The 20091-nt window shown below is 42.8% G+C and overlaps 1 protein-coding gene across 2 annotated transcripts in view; it reads left to right on the forward strand.

Annotated features, from left to right (window-relative positions):
* Positions 1 to 8701: 8701 nt before the first annotated feature.
* The window catches only part of LOC141464996 (phosphatidylinositol-binding clathrin assembly protein-like), a 31140-nt gene continuing 19750 nt past the window's right edge, over positions 8702 to 20091 (forward strand). For both annotated transcript variants that reach the window (XM_074148171.1, XM_074148173.1), the window contains exons 1-3: positions 8702 to 8831; positions 16462 to 16604; positions 19402 to 19477. In XM_074148171.1, the coding sequence (XP_074004272.1) occupies positions 8702 to 8831; positions 16462 to 16604; positions 19402 to 19477 (349 nt within the window). The remainder of the gene's footprint in view (positions 8832 to 16461; positions 16605 to 19401; positions 19478 to 20091) is intronic.

Below are 20091 nucleotides of genomic sequence, written 5' to 3' on the forward strand. Positions count from 1 at the left end.
AGCTCCTCTCTCCCTTGAGCCCACCCTGAGCCTTGACATTGTCAGCTGTCTAATTAATTTGCTGTTGCTCTCCTTGGCTTTTCTCCAGTGCAATCAAAAGCAGGCCCCAGCTTCCCAAGCCCAGGCCCACCCGATGCCGTTATTGCCTGGCCATGATGCTCCCGGCGCTGACCACACTCACTTCCCAGTCACCTCACCTCATCTCCAGCACATGGACAAGCGCAATACCCCTCCGGTCTGCACAGCCACGCACCCCTGGCAGCCTCTGCCCCCTTCCTCCGCAACAGAGACCCCTCAAAAAGCCCCAGAGGGTTTTATGCAGTTTGTTTGGCATTTTTTTTCCCTCTCTGGCAATGGAGTGGGTAGCAAAACCAGCTATTTTACTGCTGTTTTGTACACCCGTTCTGACCTCTGGGATGATGACGTCTTGTGTAAAAAGAAAGCAAGAGCCCAGAAAGGAATGTGGCACTATCTGCTTGGCCGACTTTCTAAAAATACCGTGCACAGCTCTTTCATCCACACAGTAGGCACGGCAGCTTCTCCCGTCCCTGCCGAGCTGATGGGATCTGATTTTCAACTTGTTTTCCTGCAAGGTCACACTCCGTCTGTCCCCTCCCTAGTAATTCTTGAGTCCGCTGCCCACCTTACTCTCAAAGGAGTGACTGTCTTGGAAAACATTAAGGTCTTGCAAATTTTTCTGAGAACAGGTAATCAGGCTGAGAAAAGAGAGAGGCAACAGAATGAATTAAACCCTGGGAAAAGCCTTAATGGGAGTCTGTGCCTTATTAGACACCAGAAAATCCACTCTTTAGTCAAGGTTTCTCTCTCATGTGGATTCACTGGTGTTTAATGAAGCGTGAACTCCCATTAATGCTTTTCCTGTGGTTAGGACATTCACAATGTGTGGCTTCTCTGATGTCTTACAAGCAACAGACTTGTGCTGCAGCCTTGGAGAGCTCAGTCTCTCAGTCTCCAGGCATAGAACCATAGAAAGTTATTTACTAGTTTATTTATTAGTTCTGTGGCACATGGGGCTGCTTCTTAGACCCAGCATTTTCCCATAAAAACAGATGAAAGGACAAAAGGAAAAGGCAGGCTGCATACAGCAGGAGCCATCCTATCCCATCCCATCCCATCCCATCCCATCCCATCCCATCCCATCCCATCCCATCCTGTCCTGCAGCACTCACTGCAGCACCAGCTCAGGCTCTTTCCCCCACCATGACCAGCCCCTCATCTGTCTCTATGTGTTCTCAGTTACCTCTGTTTTGGTTAAATTCTTAGTGTTGTCGGTATCTTGATTTGGTTCGTTTTAGCTTGCATAAAAAAATAGTATAAAAAATCCATCTCCAGGATGATTTTGAATCCACTGTGTTTGTTTCAATGGTATTAACTTAGTGCTTGTTCCCTCAGCAATGACAGGTAATGCAAACAAGCATTTCTGTTTCAAAACACTTGTAACTCTTTACTCTTTGAATCCACTTCCATTTCACCCTTTCAGGATCAGCTTTTCAGAGGTTTGTGAGTACCTAGTAACACAGCGAGATGCCTCGAGGGCATTTCACAAGTGCCTTAGCTCAATCGTCCTTGTCTTTTTATTTTTATTTTTAAAGTCTAGATAAAAGGTATGTGCTGGTTTGCCCTTATCTTCTGTTCCACTCACACACTCAAGGAATTTTATATGTTTTGAGATGGAAGATTGTCCTTTACAGACCTCCGCAACTTTGCCTCTATTAATTCATGCTTAGCCAAATGTCTCATATTTACCACCATTTTTTGTTCCCATTCATTTATTTGGTATGAAACTAATGCCCACTGGGATGTAATTTCCAGGACTGCTTTAGGCTGACTTTAACACAAGGTTGTTTTCCATTGGCAGTGCTACATATTTTTGGAGACTGGGCTGCTGGGTCCTTTCCCTGCTGCCACAGCGCAGCCCCACAACCCAGCCAGCCTCGCTGCCCCAAAATCCTTCTTCCCAAAACCAGGTATGTTCCTCTTCCTTGGTGGGGACAGAAACATTGCAGATCCTCTCTGGTCCAGTGCGATAATTTGTGTAATTTTATTAGGCTGGTGATTTTAGCTTTCGTGTCTCTCCAGAGTTATTGTGTCTGTGGATAAAATGATCAGTGTCGGGTGGGGAACGGCTGTCCTGGTCCTGACCAAGAGTCCTCCAAACTTCAAATCTTATCTTTAAGCCCAACCAGAAAGCAAAGACTTGCCCAAAATGCTGATATTGCTGGCCAAAATAAAAATCCTCCTATGGATTGCTATAAAGCACAGGCCACATTTCTGCCCCTTTCCCTCCTTCTCTGAGGGGCAACATGGATTGCTCTGCTCTGAAAATCAGACCTTTTCAAACCAGTGGTGCCCAGCTCACCGCAGGTGGACAGGTTCACAGTCCACAACAAACCAGGCTCTGCTTTCCTGCTCGGAAATGTTTCCAAAAGGCCACTAGTTGTGGCCTGCATGGTCAAATCAGCCGCAGGCGTATGGCTGCGGCATCAGCACCTGGATGTCATCCCTATCTAAGTGCCCCGAAAAGCCTCTTGCAAAGGGGTTCCCTGAAATGAGTGCCAAGGCGATGGAAACAGGGTGGATTAATACATTGGTGAGCGGTCAACCCAAACCCTCCGAAATGCCTGGAGCAGGGCTAGCTGTTTTCTCAGATGACAACTACGTTTCATAAGGTGTCTGCTAATGCTGGTGGTGACTGTCTGTATCAAAACTGTTCACGTGTACATACATAGACATAAGCACACAGGGCTATGGCAAACAAATGAGGCTTGTCCTGGAACAGCTCCAAAGCCAAAACAGAGCTCTGGCCCCTCCTCACTTAAACCAAGACTAATCTTCCAAGTCTAAACTTCAGATCCTAAATTTGCACGAGATTCCTCAGACGGGTCCTGCTTTTCAAAGTCTATGAGCCCTTATTAAATTCATAATGTAACAATGTAACAGACCAAACCGGAACAGGTTAAGGTAATTATATTACACTGACTACATCATATTTTGCTTTAGCTTTTAGAAAATACTGAATTGTAACGTCAAGGAGAGACGTCAAAGAAAGGGTTCATTAACCTTGGTTAAATGCTCAGCAGTAAGAAACAGAACAGCTTCTTCACCAAACAAACTCTTTTACAGGGAAGGACTCCAGTAATAATACATAAATCTTCTCTTAAATGTCATTATTGACAGCAATCCACCTGCAGGGAATACGATTGGTCTAAGGGCAGGAATGGCAGTGGGAGCTGCAGGGCTCCTGCCCTTCTGCCTCCCAGCACTTCTGCAACTGGGCATACCTCCAGATTGTTTTTTCCTTCCCCTTCTTTCTTTTCCTCTTTATTTTCTCCCTTCTCTATACAAAGTCAGCAATTTAAAAGTTCAAACTTCACCCACAGTTTGAGAGGCAGAAGCTGGCGATGGCCGAGAGGCAGAGCGAGCCCTGCCCTAGGCCACCGCTCCTCAACAGCAGCTGGATGGAAGGAAGGGGCAGAGGAAGCATGACTGACCCTCATGTGACAGGACATAAGAAAAAAACATGTGACTCTTACCAGTCATACACTGTTGACCACAAATCTCACATCTGCAGGGCACCTGGAAAAGGGGCTTAAAGACCCCAGGGATTGCATTGGACTTCGTGCCTCTTGTGGGCTCCAAAACCAGCCCTGAAGCAAACCTGATCACAACTCAGGGTCTCTTCATGGTACTGGAGGAAAGGGCTTTATCTGGGATGGATACAGGATAGTCCAGCAGGGCTCAGGGTGTTGGTAGGCCCTGCCCTGCTCCCTGCTCAGAGCTGAATCCCCTGGGAGTGGGGATGCTCCCGGCTGCGGAATCGGGACAGGGCGGCACAGTCACCCTTCTGGAAGAGTTGCAAATGCCTCTCACCACTGCTTCTCCAGCCATCTAGTGTCTCTTGCTGCAAGCTTTTCAATGGAGGCACATTTTAGCTTTCTGAAGCGTTGGCCTGACTTCTGGAAGCAGAAATCCCCCCTCCTTTATTCCAGAAACCATACCAGCTATTAGACCACATGGAGAAAATGTAGTAAGGAAGTGCAAATAAAAGTTCATTAAATATTTTTACTGCAGCCTTTTTTATTTCCTAGTTGTTCCTTACGATGCATAATATCAGTCACAAAACTTCTCAGAAAAACAAATGGTCCATTTTTTGTGTTAAGCACAATACATGGACAAGCAGCTGTAGATACTATTTTTTCTAAGAGTAAAGTTCCTCCAACTGATTTTTCTCTTGCCACTTTCAGGCCACGTTTGTTTGCCACTTTGTACATTCCAGAAACTTTACTAATGTCAATGAAACATAAAGGTAAGTGGATCTGTTCCAGATTCCTACACAAATAAGCAAGCTCCATTAAAAAAGGCGCTTTTATGGTTTATTCTCCCAGTAAGCTTTTCTCTTTCATGACTGTCTCTATGTCACTTCTGTCCTTCCACACACAAACTGAGACATGAATTCCACTCTTTGGCACTCATAATCCTTTGCATCTTCACTTTTTTTCCTTGTTTCATTATTTTCACACTACATTTTTCTATTAAATTATTCTTTTAAAGAGCTGCTTATTCAGGCCTGCCTCTCCCTGGAATTCTCTCTGACCCTGCACTAAAAACCCAACTCAGACGTAACGCCGAGTCTGAGTTTCAGCCAGGCAATTTCCGATGACAGACTGATCTGATCTTTTCATATTTTGCAGTTATGCAAGGTTTGGATGAATTTAGCTGTAGAGAGTTCCAGTTCTGGAGTTTGACTTCGTATCCACATTTTACAGCTCAGACAGAAGGAAACGAAGATCTTTAAAAGAGACTGGCAGAATATGGTACCCATAAATCCAAGTGGACAACAGTGTGTGGGGTTTTTCTTTCTCTCCTGTCTCTGCTGAGGTAAGAATTAGCATTGGAACTCATTCTGGTTTTAGGCTTTTTAGATGATGCTCGTGTCTCATTTCTCTCCCAGAAATCTTCACATCCAGTAACCAATTTCAACCACACCTGACAGCAGTAAAGATCCCCAAGACACTCTTCTTTGGCAAACCTCCTGGAAAACAGGGAGCCAGGCAGAAAGGACTCTTGCTGCCCTGCAGGGAGAAAGACTGGGGCAGGGGTCCTTGTCGGGGCAGGGAATCAGCCTCGAGCCCCCCAGCAAACCTGGCTCTGCTGCCACCGCTGCTGCTGGCAGAGCTGTTTCCCATGCGAGCAGCCGTGGAAGTGAGGTATTTCTAAGCCACTTCAGTGTCCTAAATTGTGTGAGAAGCAGCTTTGCACAGCCCACCCTTCTGTGGAGACACCTTGCTGTCCACCAGGAAGAAAAGCTAACTGCAACAATTTAATTATCCCAGGTTTAAACTGGGATTGAACAAGTTTGATTAAATTTACAGTCCTGTAATTTTTAGATCACAATCACAGTTTTTACAAAATAATAAAAAAAATTTACTAGTGATTTCTATCTCACCTCTATCTAGAAACACAACAGTCACCGGTAAGGTAGGTTCTGCAATATTTTGCATTCAGCACTGTTGAGCAGATGGTATTTATTGACAAACCTGCTGCTAAACTGTTTGCATTCCCGGGGCTGTAGGTGCAGCCAGCCTGAAGCACGTTCACTGCTCATTACTAAAATACTCATTTCCCTGGAAAGCCATCTGTGTCATTCAGTCATGGCAGGAGCCCAGAAACTTCCCATTCCCTCTGCCACCACCTCCTCAGCACTATTTATATGCGTCCATGCCTGGACTATGTTTCCCATCTCCTTTCTGAAGCCCTCATCACCTGCCGTACAGTAAACACAGGGCAGCAAGATGAACGAGACATAAATTCACAGAACCATACGATGGTTAGAGTTGGAAGGGACCTTAAAGATCATCTAGTTTCAACCCCCCTGCCATGGGCAGGGACACCTCCCACTAGAGCAGGTTGCTCAAAGCCCCATCCAGCCTGGCCTTGAACACTTCTGGGGATGGGCATCCACAGCTTCTCTGGGCAACCTGTGCCAGTGTCTCACCACCCTCACCGTAAAGAATTTCTTCCTAATATCTAATCTAAATCTACCCTCTTTCTGCCCTAAGCCCGTTACCCTCCATCCTGTTGCTACACTCCCTAATAAAGAGTCCCTCCCCATCTTTGCTGTAGCCCCTTTAGGCCCTGGAAGGGGCTGTAACGAGCCTTCTCTTCTCCAGGCTGAACAACCCCAGCTCTCTCAGCCTGTCTTCATAAGAGAGGTGCTCCAGCCCTCTATCGTCTTCATGGCCTCCTTTGGACCCATTCCAACAGGTCCAATTGTACGTACTACCACACCATCTCCAGCAGTCCTTCCCAAAATACATTTCCCTATGCCTCTATGACCATGGCAAATGCACCTATGGTATGCTTTATGATATGGAATAATTCTTTTGAGTATCTCATCCCAGCATCATTTGTTGTCTGGAATAGGAATTATGCAGACAGTCTAATTAATGAATTAAACCAAAAGAAGGCACGTCTACAGAGGACCCCACTGAGATGGCCTGAACGCCAATAAAAAACTGACTTGCATTCCCTACCCACTGGCTTTCAGGCTTTATAGACCATGCTCAGTGTGTTGCGTTGGCCTGGGCAGCCGTCGGTGCTGACCCGCAGCCACCCGCGCTGCGCACAGGACGGCTTGAACCTGGAGCAGGTCAATGCACTGACTGAAAGAGGACATTTGAACTCGTATTTAGGCCTGACTAGCACATCGAGTAAAGCCAGAGCCATGGCAGTGTGAAACACTCAACTCAGGCACTTTTATGTGAAATCTAGGCTTTCTGAAACAGAATGAAACAAGAGAGTCCCTGCTGGGGGTGGCGGTAGCACAGAGTAGCTGCTGTGCTTCAGCTCACACCCTCACTTATTGCGAAACAGCATCCCTGTTTAGACAAGCCCTAAGAGATGTAGACACTTATAATGCGTGTTTAATCTTTCCATCGCTTCTTTTCTTACTGTTTTGATGTTTCCTCAGGCTTTGAAGATTCAAGATCATTTTTTCCCAGAAACTACAAGTCTTAAGGCAAAAAATAAAGGCAGCTAGAAATTGCCTGCTACCAGCCGCACTGAAGATCTGTAACGTTTTCCAGCACAGGAAATGTTCAATATTTTAATGGCAGTGACCACATTCTAATGCATTTATGCCCTTAGGGTTATAAAAATCCTTCATTCACAACATGACCCGGGTTGTAATTAAGGGTCATCCCTTACGTTACAACGGATGGGAGAATAATATCTACCTGTTAAAGGACAGGGGGTAGTCATTAATGAGACTCTATAAATCTAGGTGCTGGGTATAAAGACGGTATAAAGATGGTTTAATTACGTAGTATAACTTATAAGGGTTGGCAAGAAGATGTATCAGTCGTCCTCATTCCCTGTGGTCACCTCGTTGCCTGTGAGGAATGTGCTGAAGCACTTAATAAATGCCCTCTGTGTTGTACAAATATTATGAAAAGACAGGAATTTTCTATGTATTAGTGAAGTGTACGGTACTGTGGATGCAAACGTTTCCTGCTTTATTCCTTTAAATATGTGTAAGGCAGTAACAGACGGTTTGGTCTTCGGCAGTCTAGCACACATTTATGGAATATTTCCCTTTAGGGATAATGTAAGCAATAACGCTTTAATCGCCACCCTGAAATAGGAGTTGACTGTCAGAAGCTGCTAGATTTTTGTTTATAACACTCGTATTCAACTGCCGCCTTATTACTCTCCTTGCGTTTTCATTTCGAAGTTGTAACCTAAAATAATTATTGCTGCGTTCGCAGACCTTCTATTCGTACAAGTGTTCGCGCTCACATCAACGTACTACAAACGCAGAAGCTAAAGAATTACTCTTCCAGGGCACGGGGCGGGAGCTCGGGGTGTGCTGGGGGAGCAGCGGCGGTGCCGCGTTCCCGCCCTGGCTGCGCGGGGCCCGGCCGGGCTGCAGCTCGTTGTCCCCCCGGCAGCCCCCACCCCCTGGGGAGCCGGGCAGGTGCTGGTACCCGCGGGTGCTTCGCCTGCAGCTCCGCAGCACCAGGGCTGTCTCTCCCACGTCCCCCCCGCCACCAGAGGTGCCAAACGCCACCTGACGGTGCCACCGACGGAGGAGCCCCGCGGGCCACGAGGCGCCACCGCGCGCGCTTTCCCGCCACACGCCGCGCGCCCTCGCCCTGGCGTGGCGAGGGAGGGGGAATGGGGGAGGCGGAGCCGAGCCGGGGGGACAGCGCGCGCCGTTCGGCCCCGCCCGCGCCTCCGGAGAGGGGCGGGGCGCGGGGGGGGGCGGGCAGCGCGAGGCGGGCGGTCACCTGACGCCGCCGCCGCCGCGGCCGCCGCCATTTTGTCTGGGAGCGTAAATGTGAAAGGGAAAGCCGGGGCGCAGCCCGCGGAGGCAGGGAGCCGGGCCGGGCGGCGAGGGGTCGCTACCGCACCGCAGAGCACCGGGAAGAGCCCCTCCGTCTTCCCCCGGTGTCGCCGCTCGTGAGGAGCCGGTGAGGCGGAGCCCGGTGAGGCGGAGCCCGGTGAGGACTCCCCGGTCGCCGGCGTCGCATTCGGAGGGGGCTGCCGGCGCCCTTCCCCTGGGGAGGCTGCGCTCGCCTCCCACCGCCCCCGGCCGCGGGGGAGCCGCTGCCCCGGCCTTGCTGCTGCCCGCCGCGGCGGGTCCGCGGGGGGAGCCGCCGCCGGCAGGGCCGCGCCGAGGATGTCGGGGCAGTCGATCACCGACCGCATCACGGCGGCGCAGCACAGTGTCACCGGCTCGGCCGTCGCCAAGGCCGTCTGCAAGGCGACGACCCACGAGGTGATGGGCCCCAAGAAGAAGCACCTGGACTGTGAGTAGGACCCCGGCGGCGGGGGGGGGGAGGCCGGGGCGGGCAGCCGCTCCGAGCCCCGGGGCGGCCGGCCGCTCCGAGCCCCGGGGCGGCCGGCGTGGGCTCTGCCCTCCCGCAGAGGTAGGGTGGGGAGGGGGGAGATGGCACCGGGAGGAGACGGGGGACACGCACACGCGTAAATCTGGGTGAACCTGGCTGTTTTGCGCTTCAGAACTTATTTTACGTGGGGAGGGGGTGAGCTTTGTAACAACCTTTTGCGGCCGGGAAGCAGAAATGTTCCAACCTTGTGAACTCTTCCCGGTGAGACCTTAGCTGACGTGCAATGGATTATATACATAAGCATAATTAATTATATACATAAGCACGTAGTATGGAGATATAGATATATATGTGCTTATTAACCCGGCACTTGGGGAAAGGGTGGGTTAAGTGTTGTGGTTTTACTGTTGTGAGCGAGAAGGTAAATTTTCAAGAGCTCTTCTGTGCATCTGGTGGAGTGCAGCCGTTTAAGTATTTCTAGCGTTTCCTGAAATATTATAGCTTTCTGTCTTACAGCTCTTGAAAGGAGGTAAAAAGACTTGAAGCGAGGTCCAGGGAAGGGTGAAGTTGGATCAGTACATGTCTCAGAATGAGAGTGCGTTGCCCCTGATACGTTTAAACTTAATATGTTAAAACTTCTTTCTGTATACCAAAAAGTGTAGAAAGCTGCCCTTGATAGCTACAGAAGTATCAGTGGTGCTGCTTTGCTTCAGGTCTTAGTAACTGGATAGCAACTGAAGTTACTGTTTGAGTGCTCAAAAGTGCACTGAATGCTCCAAACTTTGTACTTTGTGCAGTGTACCTGGTCACCATCCACCAAAAGTGGAGTAAGTGTGTGTGTGTTTCCATTAGGGAGAGGAATGAGGGCACGAAGCTTTATGCTGGTTTCTTCAAAGTCAAGGGAGGGGGCTGGTAGTTTTGCAGGACTCGTTCAAGTTGGTGGTGCTCAGGGGAGTCTGCTCTTGAGGCTTTTGGAAGAAGCGTACTCAGTTACATTGTTTGAGGAGAGTTTGGCTCCCTGATGCTTGTCTGTTAGTACAGACTTCTGGTGTCAGAGTTTCTGATGTGGATCAAACAGTTAAAACCAGCCAAATATATATATCATTTGTTACTGATCTGAACAAGTTGAATCCAGCTACGGTAGTGAATAGTGCAGCTACTGTGTTGAAATTAAAAGCCTTAAAACTGTGTAGCTTACAACTTTTTTTAAAGATACCTTTTTAAAGCTACCTTATTTTATCTTGTCTTGTGTTCTGCCTGTGGTAGAACAAGGTAACTTACTGAGGTAACCCTTAAGTCCAGAAATGGCAACATAACAGGAAGCCAGAAAGTGGTGACAGTTTGCTCAATAGTTTGAAGGCTTCTGAAGCTTAAAAGATGTTGTGAGTTCTTTGAAAATGTCCTTAGAATAATGTCATCTACTCTAAGTTACCCTCACAAAATAAGAAAATGGAAACCTGGAAAAAGTCTTTAACTTGAGAGTATCATAAACTGAGATTGGCTTTTGACTATCAAATTCCTTTTAGTGTCTTTTGATACAAACCTGTTTAGAACTGTCAGTTCCTAAAGGTTCCCTTCTGTGCCACACAAGTTCTGTGTTTTGGTGTAATTCACTTTCTCAGACTTTGATCTAAGACAAACAAAAAGCTTGCTGTTCTGACTTGGTATCTGGAATAGACGAATGCTTTGGTGAGGTGGGGAAGAAAAAGAGATGAAATGTGGTATCACAAATATCTCCGTAAGGGGTTAAAAAAATAGCCATGAACATTCTCCAGTCTTCATTGAGTATACCCAGGCGCTGCTTTTCAAACATCTGCAAGCCTTTGTGTGGCATTTCTTATTTTTTCACTTGTACACAAAACTTACTTGTAAGCAAGGTGAGATACTAATTTAAAGACTGTAATCTCCTTGAAAAATCACACAATGTATTTTCAAAGATACAGTGCAAGTACTTTCCAATTTAAGTAAATTATGAAGGAAAACAGAGCTTGGATTTAATGCAACACTGCTAGTTGTACCTTGGTCACTGCATGTCTGTCATTAAAAATGCTACATCATCTGGTATTGCTTGTAATTGCTGCTCAAGAAAAGCTTCACCAAGAATGTGGTTTTGAGTGTTGCTGTAGTTGCATCGGGGATTGTGGAGGAGTATCAGTTTGTGCACTCTATTTGGATTAATTCTTAAAATCCCCTTATTGCCAAGCTTTCTCAGCAAGAAAAACTCTAATATTACAATACAGATTTTTACGTGAAGATTTACACATGCAGTGTGTGAACTAGTGTTTAAGAGTCTTGGGTTTTGTCTGGATACTGTTGAGTAGTATACTCATATTTTTTCTTGAAGAGCAAAAAAAACCACAAACACAAAAAACACCTAAGCAATGTCAATGGGAATACTTGGGGTTTTTTCCTTTTAAAGTAGGTCATGGTGTCCTAAATAAGTCAGCAGATCTATTTCTGTAGTATTTTGTAATATTTAGGATAACACAAAATGTTACAGAGAGGCTGATCTTTTCTCTCAGTGGAACACCTGAAGGTCTTGTCTTTTCTTCCTCAGTGTGGGTTCTGTCACTTCCCCTCAGCCTCCTGAGTTTGGGTTGTGGTGGAGTGGGGCTAGAGAATGCTTTTGGTGACATTTCTCTTACTGGCTAACTGTTGAAAAGCCATAATAAAAAATGAATAAATTAAAGCTGTAGCTAAGTTAGTAGCTGGCAGAATAGGCTTGTGTATAGATCAAAATATAGGAAAAAATCGAACTCCTAAATTAATTGTATTTTAAACTTCTAAATGAACATGGTAATAAAGGAAAAAAACAACTGCTGTTAACTATTTTTCCCTACCCTTGTATGCAAGTTAATGTTACTCATCAAAACTTAAAAATCCTCTGCAAGCTTTAAAAGTCTTGTAAGAAGTGCTAATTCAGGTGCTGTAAAAGTTGTATCATGTAGCAGAATTAGGCTCTTACGGCTTTTGCTCTTAAGTTCAGGTCTCTACCAAATCATTGCAAACTTCTAAGTTTTGCCAATAATGTCACATTATGACTGTCACAGTTTTGGGGTGGTTTTGTATCTGCCCATTCTTATTTTTGGCAGCTAGAGCTCATGGCTGTCTGGTGAATGCTGATGCAGTGTGGTTCTTGCAGAGTTATGTCTTGAACTCTTCCACAGGCGTTAAGGTGGCTGTCTTTAATTTGAGGCTCTTTAGTAATCTGTGAAGCTTTTCAGTATAGTAATTGAGGAAGTTTGACTTGAACTAAAAAGAAGTTAATGTTTTTGTAATCTATAAATGTGGGGGTTTTTAATTTAGAATTTGCTTAACCTTTTAAAAACCCCTTAAATGAATTGTTGTATTCCATAGGCTACATTGAGAAAGTTTGCTGAAGTGGCTCTTCTGTTTTACATTTTTGTAATATCTAGTTTATGATGCAACTTCCAAAAAGAAAATGTAAATTTTTTTTTTTCAAGACTGCCAAGCTTAAGGAAAGGGATTTTAATTCTTATATCTGACTTAGAGCAATTTCAGTCCTGTGACAAAATGGGAGAAATATGGGAATATTAAGTCATTATGGTTGTCTTTAACTTAAGTATTTACACTTCCCTTGAGAGACACATTCCTCAATCAAGAAAGTGGTTACTTTCTTATTACTTGAAAGTTGAAAAGTGTCAGTTTTTGTCAGTGCCTGACTGAGAATTTTCAAAAAACCTGTTACTTTTTTTTTTCCCAAGTATCTGGGTTTATGCATGCTGTTCTCTGAAAAGCTGTATGGTTTCATAGATGATGTGCCAGTATTTCAGATGAGCTGTTGAAGAGAAATCCTTAGTACTCTTCTAGGCAGTAAGATTTCCACAGCTCTTCCAGGCTGCATGAAATCCCCTATGGTACTCTTCTGGTTTAAAGCTGTTCAATTATTTTTTTTTTTTTTGTGTGATGCTAACATGTTTCTAAATTCCATTCTAGAAATAGCACCACACACCACAGTTTCATTTGCAGTTGAAATGATTCCTCTGGGTAATTGGCAAAATCCTTTGAGTTGTAAAGTGTTTATATAAGTCATGCAATAAGAAAACGAGCATCACTTGCCCAACACATTTCATACCAGTTTTTGCTGCCAACATCCGTATTACAGTTGCCCAGCTGTTGGTCTCTCAGGTGCATGTGTTCCTTTATCCTTCCAGATGTGTGGAAGGATAATAGCCTCTTCCTCCTTTGCTGCCAGCTGTAACAGATCCGTACAGTTGTTTCTGTGTAGATGTTCCTAGTGCAGATTTAGAAGAATCATATTAGAGAAATGACACTTGATTTTTTGATGTATCTCGATTGCTAGAACTCAAATGTGATGCTGGCTTTATTATTACTAGTTGCAAAATAATAATTAAAAAATTTGATCTGATCTCAGTGGGCACTGAGAATTTTTTCTGCTCTTCACTCTTAGTTTAGTATTTTTGAGATGTTTTATTTGCCTAAGCATGTGTTCTTCAGTTTTGGCAACTGCGTTTATGTGTTTGGGCATTCAAGGAGATTTTGAAACCAAGAACTACAATTGTGCTAAGTGCCCTCAATAAAAATTGTCTTCAGAGGAACCAGTATGTATTGTCTTCAGCATGTGTCTGAAGTCCATGGGACTTGCTGCTCACTTGGGTCCTCTAGCCTCAGGCACAGCTTGAATTTGACTCTGAGTAGCCCCGTGCGTGTGAAATACTCCCTTTTGGTTGCCTTTTAAAATGGTCGGGCTCTGATTTTACAGAAGCAAGTAGCGCACACTGGAAAACCTTACTACCACTTTTACAGAATTACTGGAACTTGGAACCACACTCGTGGAATAAAACAACAACATATGAACTTCTCAAATGCTCCAGAGGTCAGTCAACTTCCGCTCTGTTACTGTCACTTGACAGAAGACTGCTTTTAGGTTTGTGTACCAGAGCAGGAGGTAGTTGCTGCCTTCTGAGGGTAGACATCTGCACGGCTTGTTGTGGTAGTAAACCTTCATGATGGCATGATAATCCAAAGCTTTTTTTATGGATGTGTGGCTTAAGGGGAGCTGATGAGTTGCAGCATTTAATGTAGTTGCTAACAGTAGGATTTCTGTCACATTGTGACTGAGCAACACTGTAAGAACACATTAGTTATCAGTCTTAGACCTAAGTATATGGGAGGGATCTCCCAGTTGGTCAGCAGCTTTGTATGGTCCACTGGAACATCTGCTGGTAGACCATAGCTTGAGGGAAGGTGGAAAGATTGAGATCTTTGTGGAGAGTGCTGGCAAAATATGAATGAAATTAGCTTGGCTAATTTGACTTGAGAGCAGAAAGTTTTTGTTTTTAACCTGAATGTTCCAGTTTCATCTATTATAAAATAAGCACTCTTAATATTTAAAATCTTCAGTGAAAAATTTGACTTGCTTAGTGGTCATGTGAAGGAAAAGGACTTTGTGCAGAAATAGTATTTTCGATAGGCTATCTGTGTGGTCTTTGACCTCAGCAGATCAATGGGATTTAACTGCCACCTAGTAGTAAAGTTATAGCTATTGCTTTATAGAGAGTTTGTGGGGCTTTTGTTGGTTGATTATTTGCTTGGTTGTTTTATAAACCGAGAATAGGACTTGTAACAGTTCTGTTAACATTTCTGTGCTGATAGTTACATGAAAAATACTGAGCAAGATGTAACAGCAGTGTCTTTGTAATGCTTGCTTAGAAACTGATTGAATTTGGGAAAACTTCTTTTCCTTAATATGTTTTGGGAGAATTACTTGGAAATGTCATAACAAAGTTCTCATTCAGTAGATGAGGCTGTTGAATTAAATTCCAGTTTTCTCTATTCTCTAATTGGGACACGCTTCATTATATGGGGCAATAATTGTCTATGGGCTGTTTGGACTTTTAGATGTTTTAGAGTACTACTTAATTTGACACAGCATCTGACAATGATACAGCCAGTCGTGAGCAGCATCTATCAAATGACTTATTTTTGAGAATCTTCATATTTGTAAAGATTGAAATATTTTAATACTACATCAACAATAATATTTTTTATGTATAGCTTGCTTAAAACTTCAGAGCTGCTCTTATTGTGTAGTTATTGAAGTGTTTTCGTGTGTTGCTATAAAGATGGAAGTTTTCATCCCAACTTACATGTTTTATACGTATTTGGAAACCTTTGAAATCAGAATGAAATTAGTAAGCTACTAAAACTTGCATTTTATAGCTTTCTACCTTGATATAAGATACTATCTAAAACTTTTTGTTAAAATTACCCTAACCAGTGATCCTTAATCAAATTAGGTTTTGTTCTTAATATACAGATCTTTAATTAAGATGCATCTGTAATATATTCTGTGCAGTAGAACAGATATAAATTCTAAGTGCAAATTTCTGTGAAATATTTCACCCTTAAACTATCAATGTGCGATCTCTTAAGTTCGTGTTTAAACTGCTTATGATAATGTAGTCTGTCCTCTACGTCCTGCTAATAGAACAAATAAGTTGGCCTTCTCAGCGGTGTGAGACCTCCACGTTCAGTTGTTGCCCAGCTTCCCCAGCACTTGCCCTTCTTCAAGTGCTTGCGCAGACAAACCGCGTAAACAGTGATGCTGCTCTGCAGCCAACAGGCTGCTCACAGACTTGGCTTAAGTAAGAGACCACAAAGGAAGCGTTTCAAACTAGATGTTTGTTTTAGTAGCCTTGCCTAGTCCTTAAGGTGTACTTTGATCACACCTGGGCCAAATTTAGCTCAGAGAGAATAAATGTCTCCTGTGCATGTCTTGAGGGGGTTAGAATAGTCCTGAGTTCAGTTCTTTGCTCTCTACTCAGCAAGTGCTTTCACTAGCATTCTCAGACAGGCTTTGTCCCACGTATCTGCTGGAGCCTGTTCTGGTTTTGTACCAGTGCTCAGGCGGAGACTGAAAGCTCTCTGTCTCTCATCTCCCAAGTTAATATTCTACTATTGAGAAATTGATATTTATAATCAGTCTTGGATACATAGGGCTTTTTTATACAGAAGCCTGAGATCTGCCGTGATCTCAGTAGGTTGGTGATTAGATTATTTTAGCTAAGTGGGAAGGTGTGTAGATGCAGATTCTTACTCTTAATTTTTATAGAAAAGAGGCTTATTACAGCTTTGTAGCATCTCGTTTGCTGTTGTGTGTGTCAGTACTCAACGCTTAGGTTGGAGTTTCAGGGTACCTGCTGCCTGTTGATCTTATGAGGTATAGCTGTTTTGGCTTTTCCTTGTTTCTCTGATTTTAATTTTTTTTGTTGGATTGAGTGGCTTCAGGCATTGAGCACCCAGAAGGTCTACACTGGCTTTGGGACAGTAATTTAGGCATAGAGTTTGTACTGGAGCAGATTATTGATGAGATACTGGGACTCCATGAAATTATTAAAATGCCTTTGAAGTTCGCACTTGGAGTATTTTAGTAAAATGCAGTGAATTTGAGTAAGGAATGTGAAATAGCTCGATTATTTCTCAAACAAAGAACTGAAGCTAATGTTTCCAGTATGAATTCTCAGTGTAAAAACACAAAATAAACATGGTGGTCCTCTTTGAGCATATAAATCATTGTAATGCTTTGATTTTTTTTTCTTTAATTTAGATCTAATACAGTGCACAAATGAAATGAATGTGAATATTCCGCAGTTGGCAGACACACTCTTTGAGAGAACTGCAAACAGTAGCTGGGTTGTAGTGTTCAAAGCTCTAATTACAACACACCACCTCATGATGTATGGAAACGAGGTAAGATATAATTATTTCTGTTAAAGTCTCCTTGACAGTGTTTTAAAAAATTGTCTCAGCCTATGAAGCACTAGATACATACTTTGGTTTTTCAGAGGTCTTTGTTTTTCTGCTGCTGATGGCTGTAAAGTACTTCTCCAGAGAAGAAAATATTCCTTTATTGTTTCAATACTGAAATATATCAGTGTTTACAATTTACCTGCAGGCATCTGGGTTGGGCTTTGAGGGAATAACGAGTGACCTTTCTAAAATAAAGACTTGAAAAATTTCTGATGAGCTTTACTTCATTAGGCTAGTGCTTATCAGTAAGAGCACAGCAAAAGAGTCTGTTAGCACTCCATAAATGTGCAGCCAACCTATTAATGGATAAGAATACGTACTAAAGGAGAGAGGAATGTGGTGACTTGCAAATTATCATCTAATGGGCTAAATCTTCACATACTGTTGCTGTTAGCATTCCTCTGAAACGGGTTTCTATTGCATTTAGTTCACTTAAATTATTTCATTGCTATTTATGAAAAGCTTCCCAGACAGTAACATGGCATTAGAAACATAGTGTTGCTTGCACAGTCCTTCCATGAAAAACTAAACTTTTTTGTGGTCAGGTGACAGTTTAGTCCTGAACTTGTGTGTAGTCATTCTCCTAACAAATGTCTGTTGACTGCTGGTAATACTGAAATGATTCTTAAAGGTACTGCTTCCAGCCGTTAAACTGCTCTGAAAACTTAGTGTTGCCTCCTCTCTCCAAAGCTCTGTGAACTTAATTGAAATGACCTGTAAAAAATAGTGTGCTCTTTGTTAACACTTCCCCAGGTTATTTATGTGCTTAAATTGTAATTTCAACTGATAATAGGCTGAAATTAGAGGATAATGTGAAGTAAATGCGAAGTAAAATTCACTTACTCCAAGTGTAAAGCTAAACCGACTGCTGCAAATCAGTCTGTATGTTTTATTCTCTCTTCTTCCGATACAGTTCATATCTACGCACTGAAACTTGAAAGAAAAAAAAGCAGACAACTGAACCATAGAAAAAAACCACGAAAACTTAAAGTTGTGGTCTGCCAGTCAGTATGTGTTTGCCTGTACAGCGTTTCATAGTGGTGGAAGAGTTGAATTTTTATGTCTGTACCAAAACTGCTCTTTAGCTTTGAAAGGGTGCATTCAAAAAATCAGTTCCTTTATACCTGCTGAGGTAACTAGAACACTAGTTCTGTAATTTCAGGTGGTACATGAGTGTACTCCTCGCTCTTCTAATATGTTAAGAGGCCTTTTTCTTTAATGGATAAAAGAAATTGTTAGATGTTGGACTTTTATTTTAAGTACAAGTAAATATAGCAGAAGGTGAATATGCTCAAAATGTTGTCTGAGCAATCAGTGTCTTGCAGTTTCTTGTTCAATATGACTACCTGTTTCTTGTGATGAGGTTGTGGATGAAACAAGGTAAAACTCCTCTCACCCGTGCATTGTGCAATGCAAGACCCCTGACATCTGGAGAGTGAGAGTTAGCCTTGGCCCTTTTAAAATGCAGTTCAGAACAGTAGCTAATTTTGAAATGTGCATAGCCACCTTCTGAGTATCTACTGTTCTGTTTCTGATCATATTCCAACTGGGTTTCTTCTTCTGTATTTTATGAATGCAGAACTAAGATGTACAAAGACCAGATAAACTGTAAAACAGAATAAGAAGTTAAAACAGTGCCAGAACTGTTGTCAGTCGAGCTGTGCGTTGTATGCTGGTGTGAACTCTGTAGTTACAGGCTGAGAACACTCATGGAGTTACTGATGAGGTGGTACATGACAAGTTAGGGAATCATTTGAGCGCCTTGGAAGGTGAAAGTACTGCTTTCAGTTTGAATAGTACATGTGAGGAGAATTTTCTTATTGCTGTGCTAAGCTGTCATTACAGTTCCCAAAGAGCAGGTGCTTTACTGATCCCAACTGTTAGAAAAACTAGTTTTGTGGAGCGTGACAGTCCAAACCTGGCAGACAGGTGGGTTTCCACCATGAAGGGTGAAGGAACAGGCCCTGCGTGCTGCGGCAGCAGAGCAATTCAGATCAAAGGTGTAACAAGTCCCTTAAGCCATACTGAGCATAATCCTCTTTTATGGACTAAAACACATACAAAGATGTAAGAAATCACAATCATAGGAGATCTGTGTGGAACAGTGGCAGAGGACTTTTTTTAAAACTACCTTGCTGTTTGGATGTGTTTGTCTCTTACTCTTCCGTTATTTATGGAGCCAGCTATTATTTGTCAAAACTCAAATGTTGTTTAGTCAGCTCCACTATAATGTATGTATTTTATATATATAAAATTATAACAATATTGCTGCTGCTCCCCACAGTTCTGGGAACATTTTTTGTTACTAACTACTTTTAAACCTTGTAACTAACACTGTCTGCCACTTTTACAGCAGCAGTAGAGCTATGCAAACCTCAGGAGCTTGGATAATGCTAGTGGTATTTCTGTTTTGTGTTTTCCAGCTTGACTGTTCTAAACTATGAAGTTAACCTAAGCAGTTTCCTCTAGATTTATTAGCCTTTTATTCGTGGGCAGTGATATCTTTTTATTTAAATAGATTTAAATATAGATTTAAAACTTTTTTTTGCCAGAGTTTTGTATTTCAGAGGCTTTGCTAGTCGGTAGTTTCAGGTTTTCCTTTAAACTTTTCTCTTTTAACTAATTCTTATTGTTGATAGAGGTTACTAGAAACAGTTCCAAGGTACATGTAGTTTTCTTGTAATATGCTTAAATGTTTTGACTCTGACAACGATATTAACTTTTTCTTCACCAACAGCGCTTTATCCAGTATCTTGCATCCCGAAACACTTTGTTCAATTTAAATAACTACCTGGACAAAAGTGCCATGCAGGGTAAGGATCTTTCATTGAAGGAAATAATTCTACTGCATTTTTGCTCTGTGATAGTGTCTGTGTCAGTGTACTCTAGGAGACAAATGACAGTGAAATGAAAAGGTATTATGATTTATATTGCATGAGGCACTGAAGAATATCCAACCAAGAATATAGATACAAGGAAAGTGAGGTTCTGAGTTACCTAGCTGAGTGCTAGAGATTTGTCTGTAATGTATGTATCACGTACATACACAGCTGTAAATTTTAAAAAGTGAACTCTTAATGCTGACTAGAATAAACTTTATGAATCTTAGCACAATGATCTATTTTTGCCATTGCATTTTAGTGTCTCGGAAGTAAATGTTTACTGTTAAGGTCCACAGAGCAGTTACTAGGATGTGCTGTGTAAATAGTGAGAACTCCTTCAAATCTCTGAGAAGTCTTTTGATTACTTGCCTATGGTAGAAAATATTTTTGGGTCTTTATGTAGATTTTGAGGCATTGGAGTTATTACTAAGTCTTCAGCATTTAACTAGGAATACATTTTCTTTTCTAATTTCAAGACCATCTTAAGAGACGCTTCATTCTTGACTAATATTTTAATGTGTTTAAGTGTTTATTTTCATAATTGC

This window comes from Numenius arquata, chromosome 5, assembly GCF_964106895.1.
Source record: "Numenius arquata chromosome 5, bNumArq3.hap1.1, whole genome shotgun sequence".
Lineage (NCBI taxonomy): Eukaryota > Metazoa > Chordata > Aves > Charadriiformes > Scolopacidae > Numenius > Numenius arquata.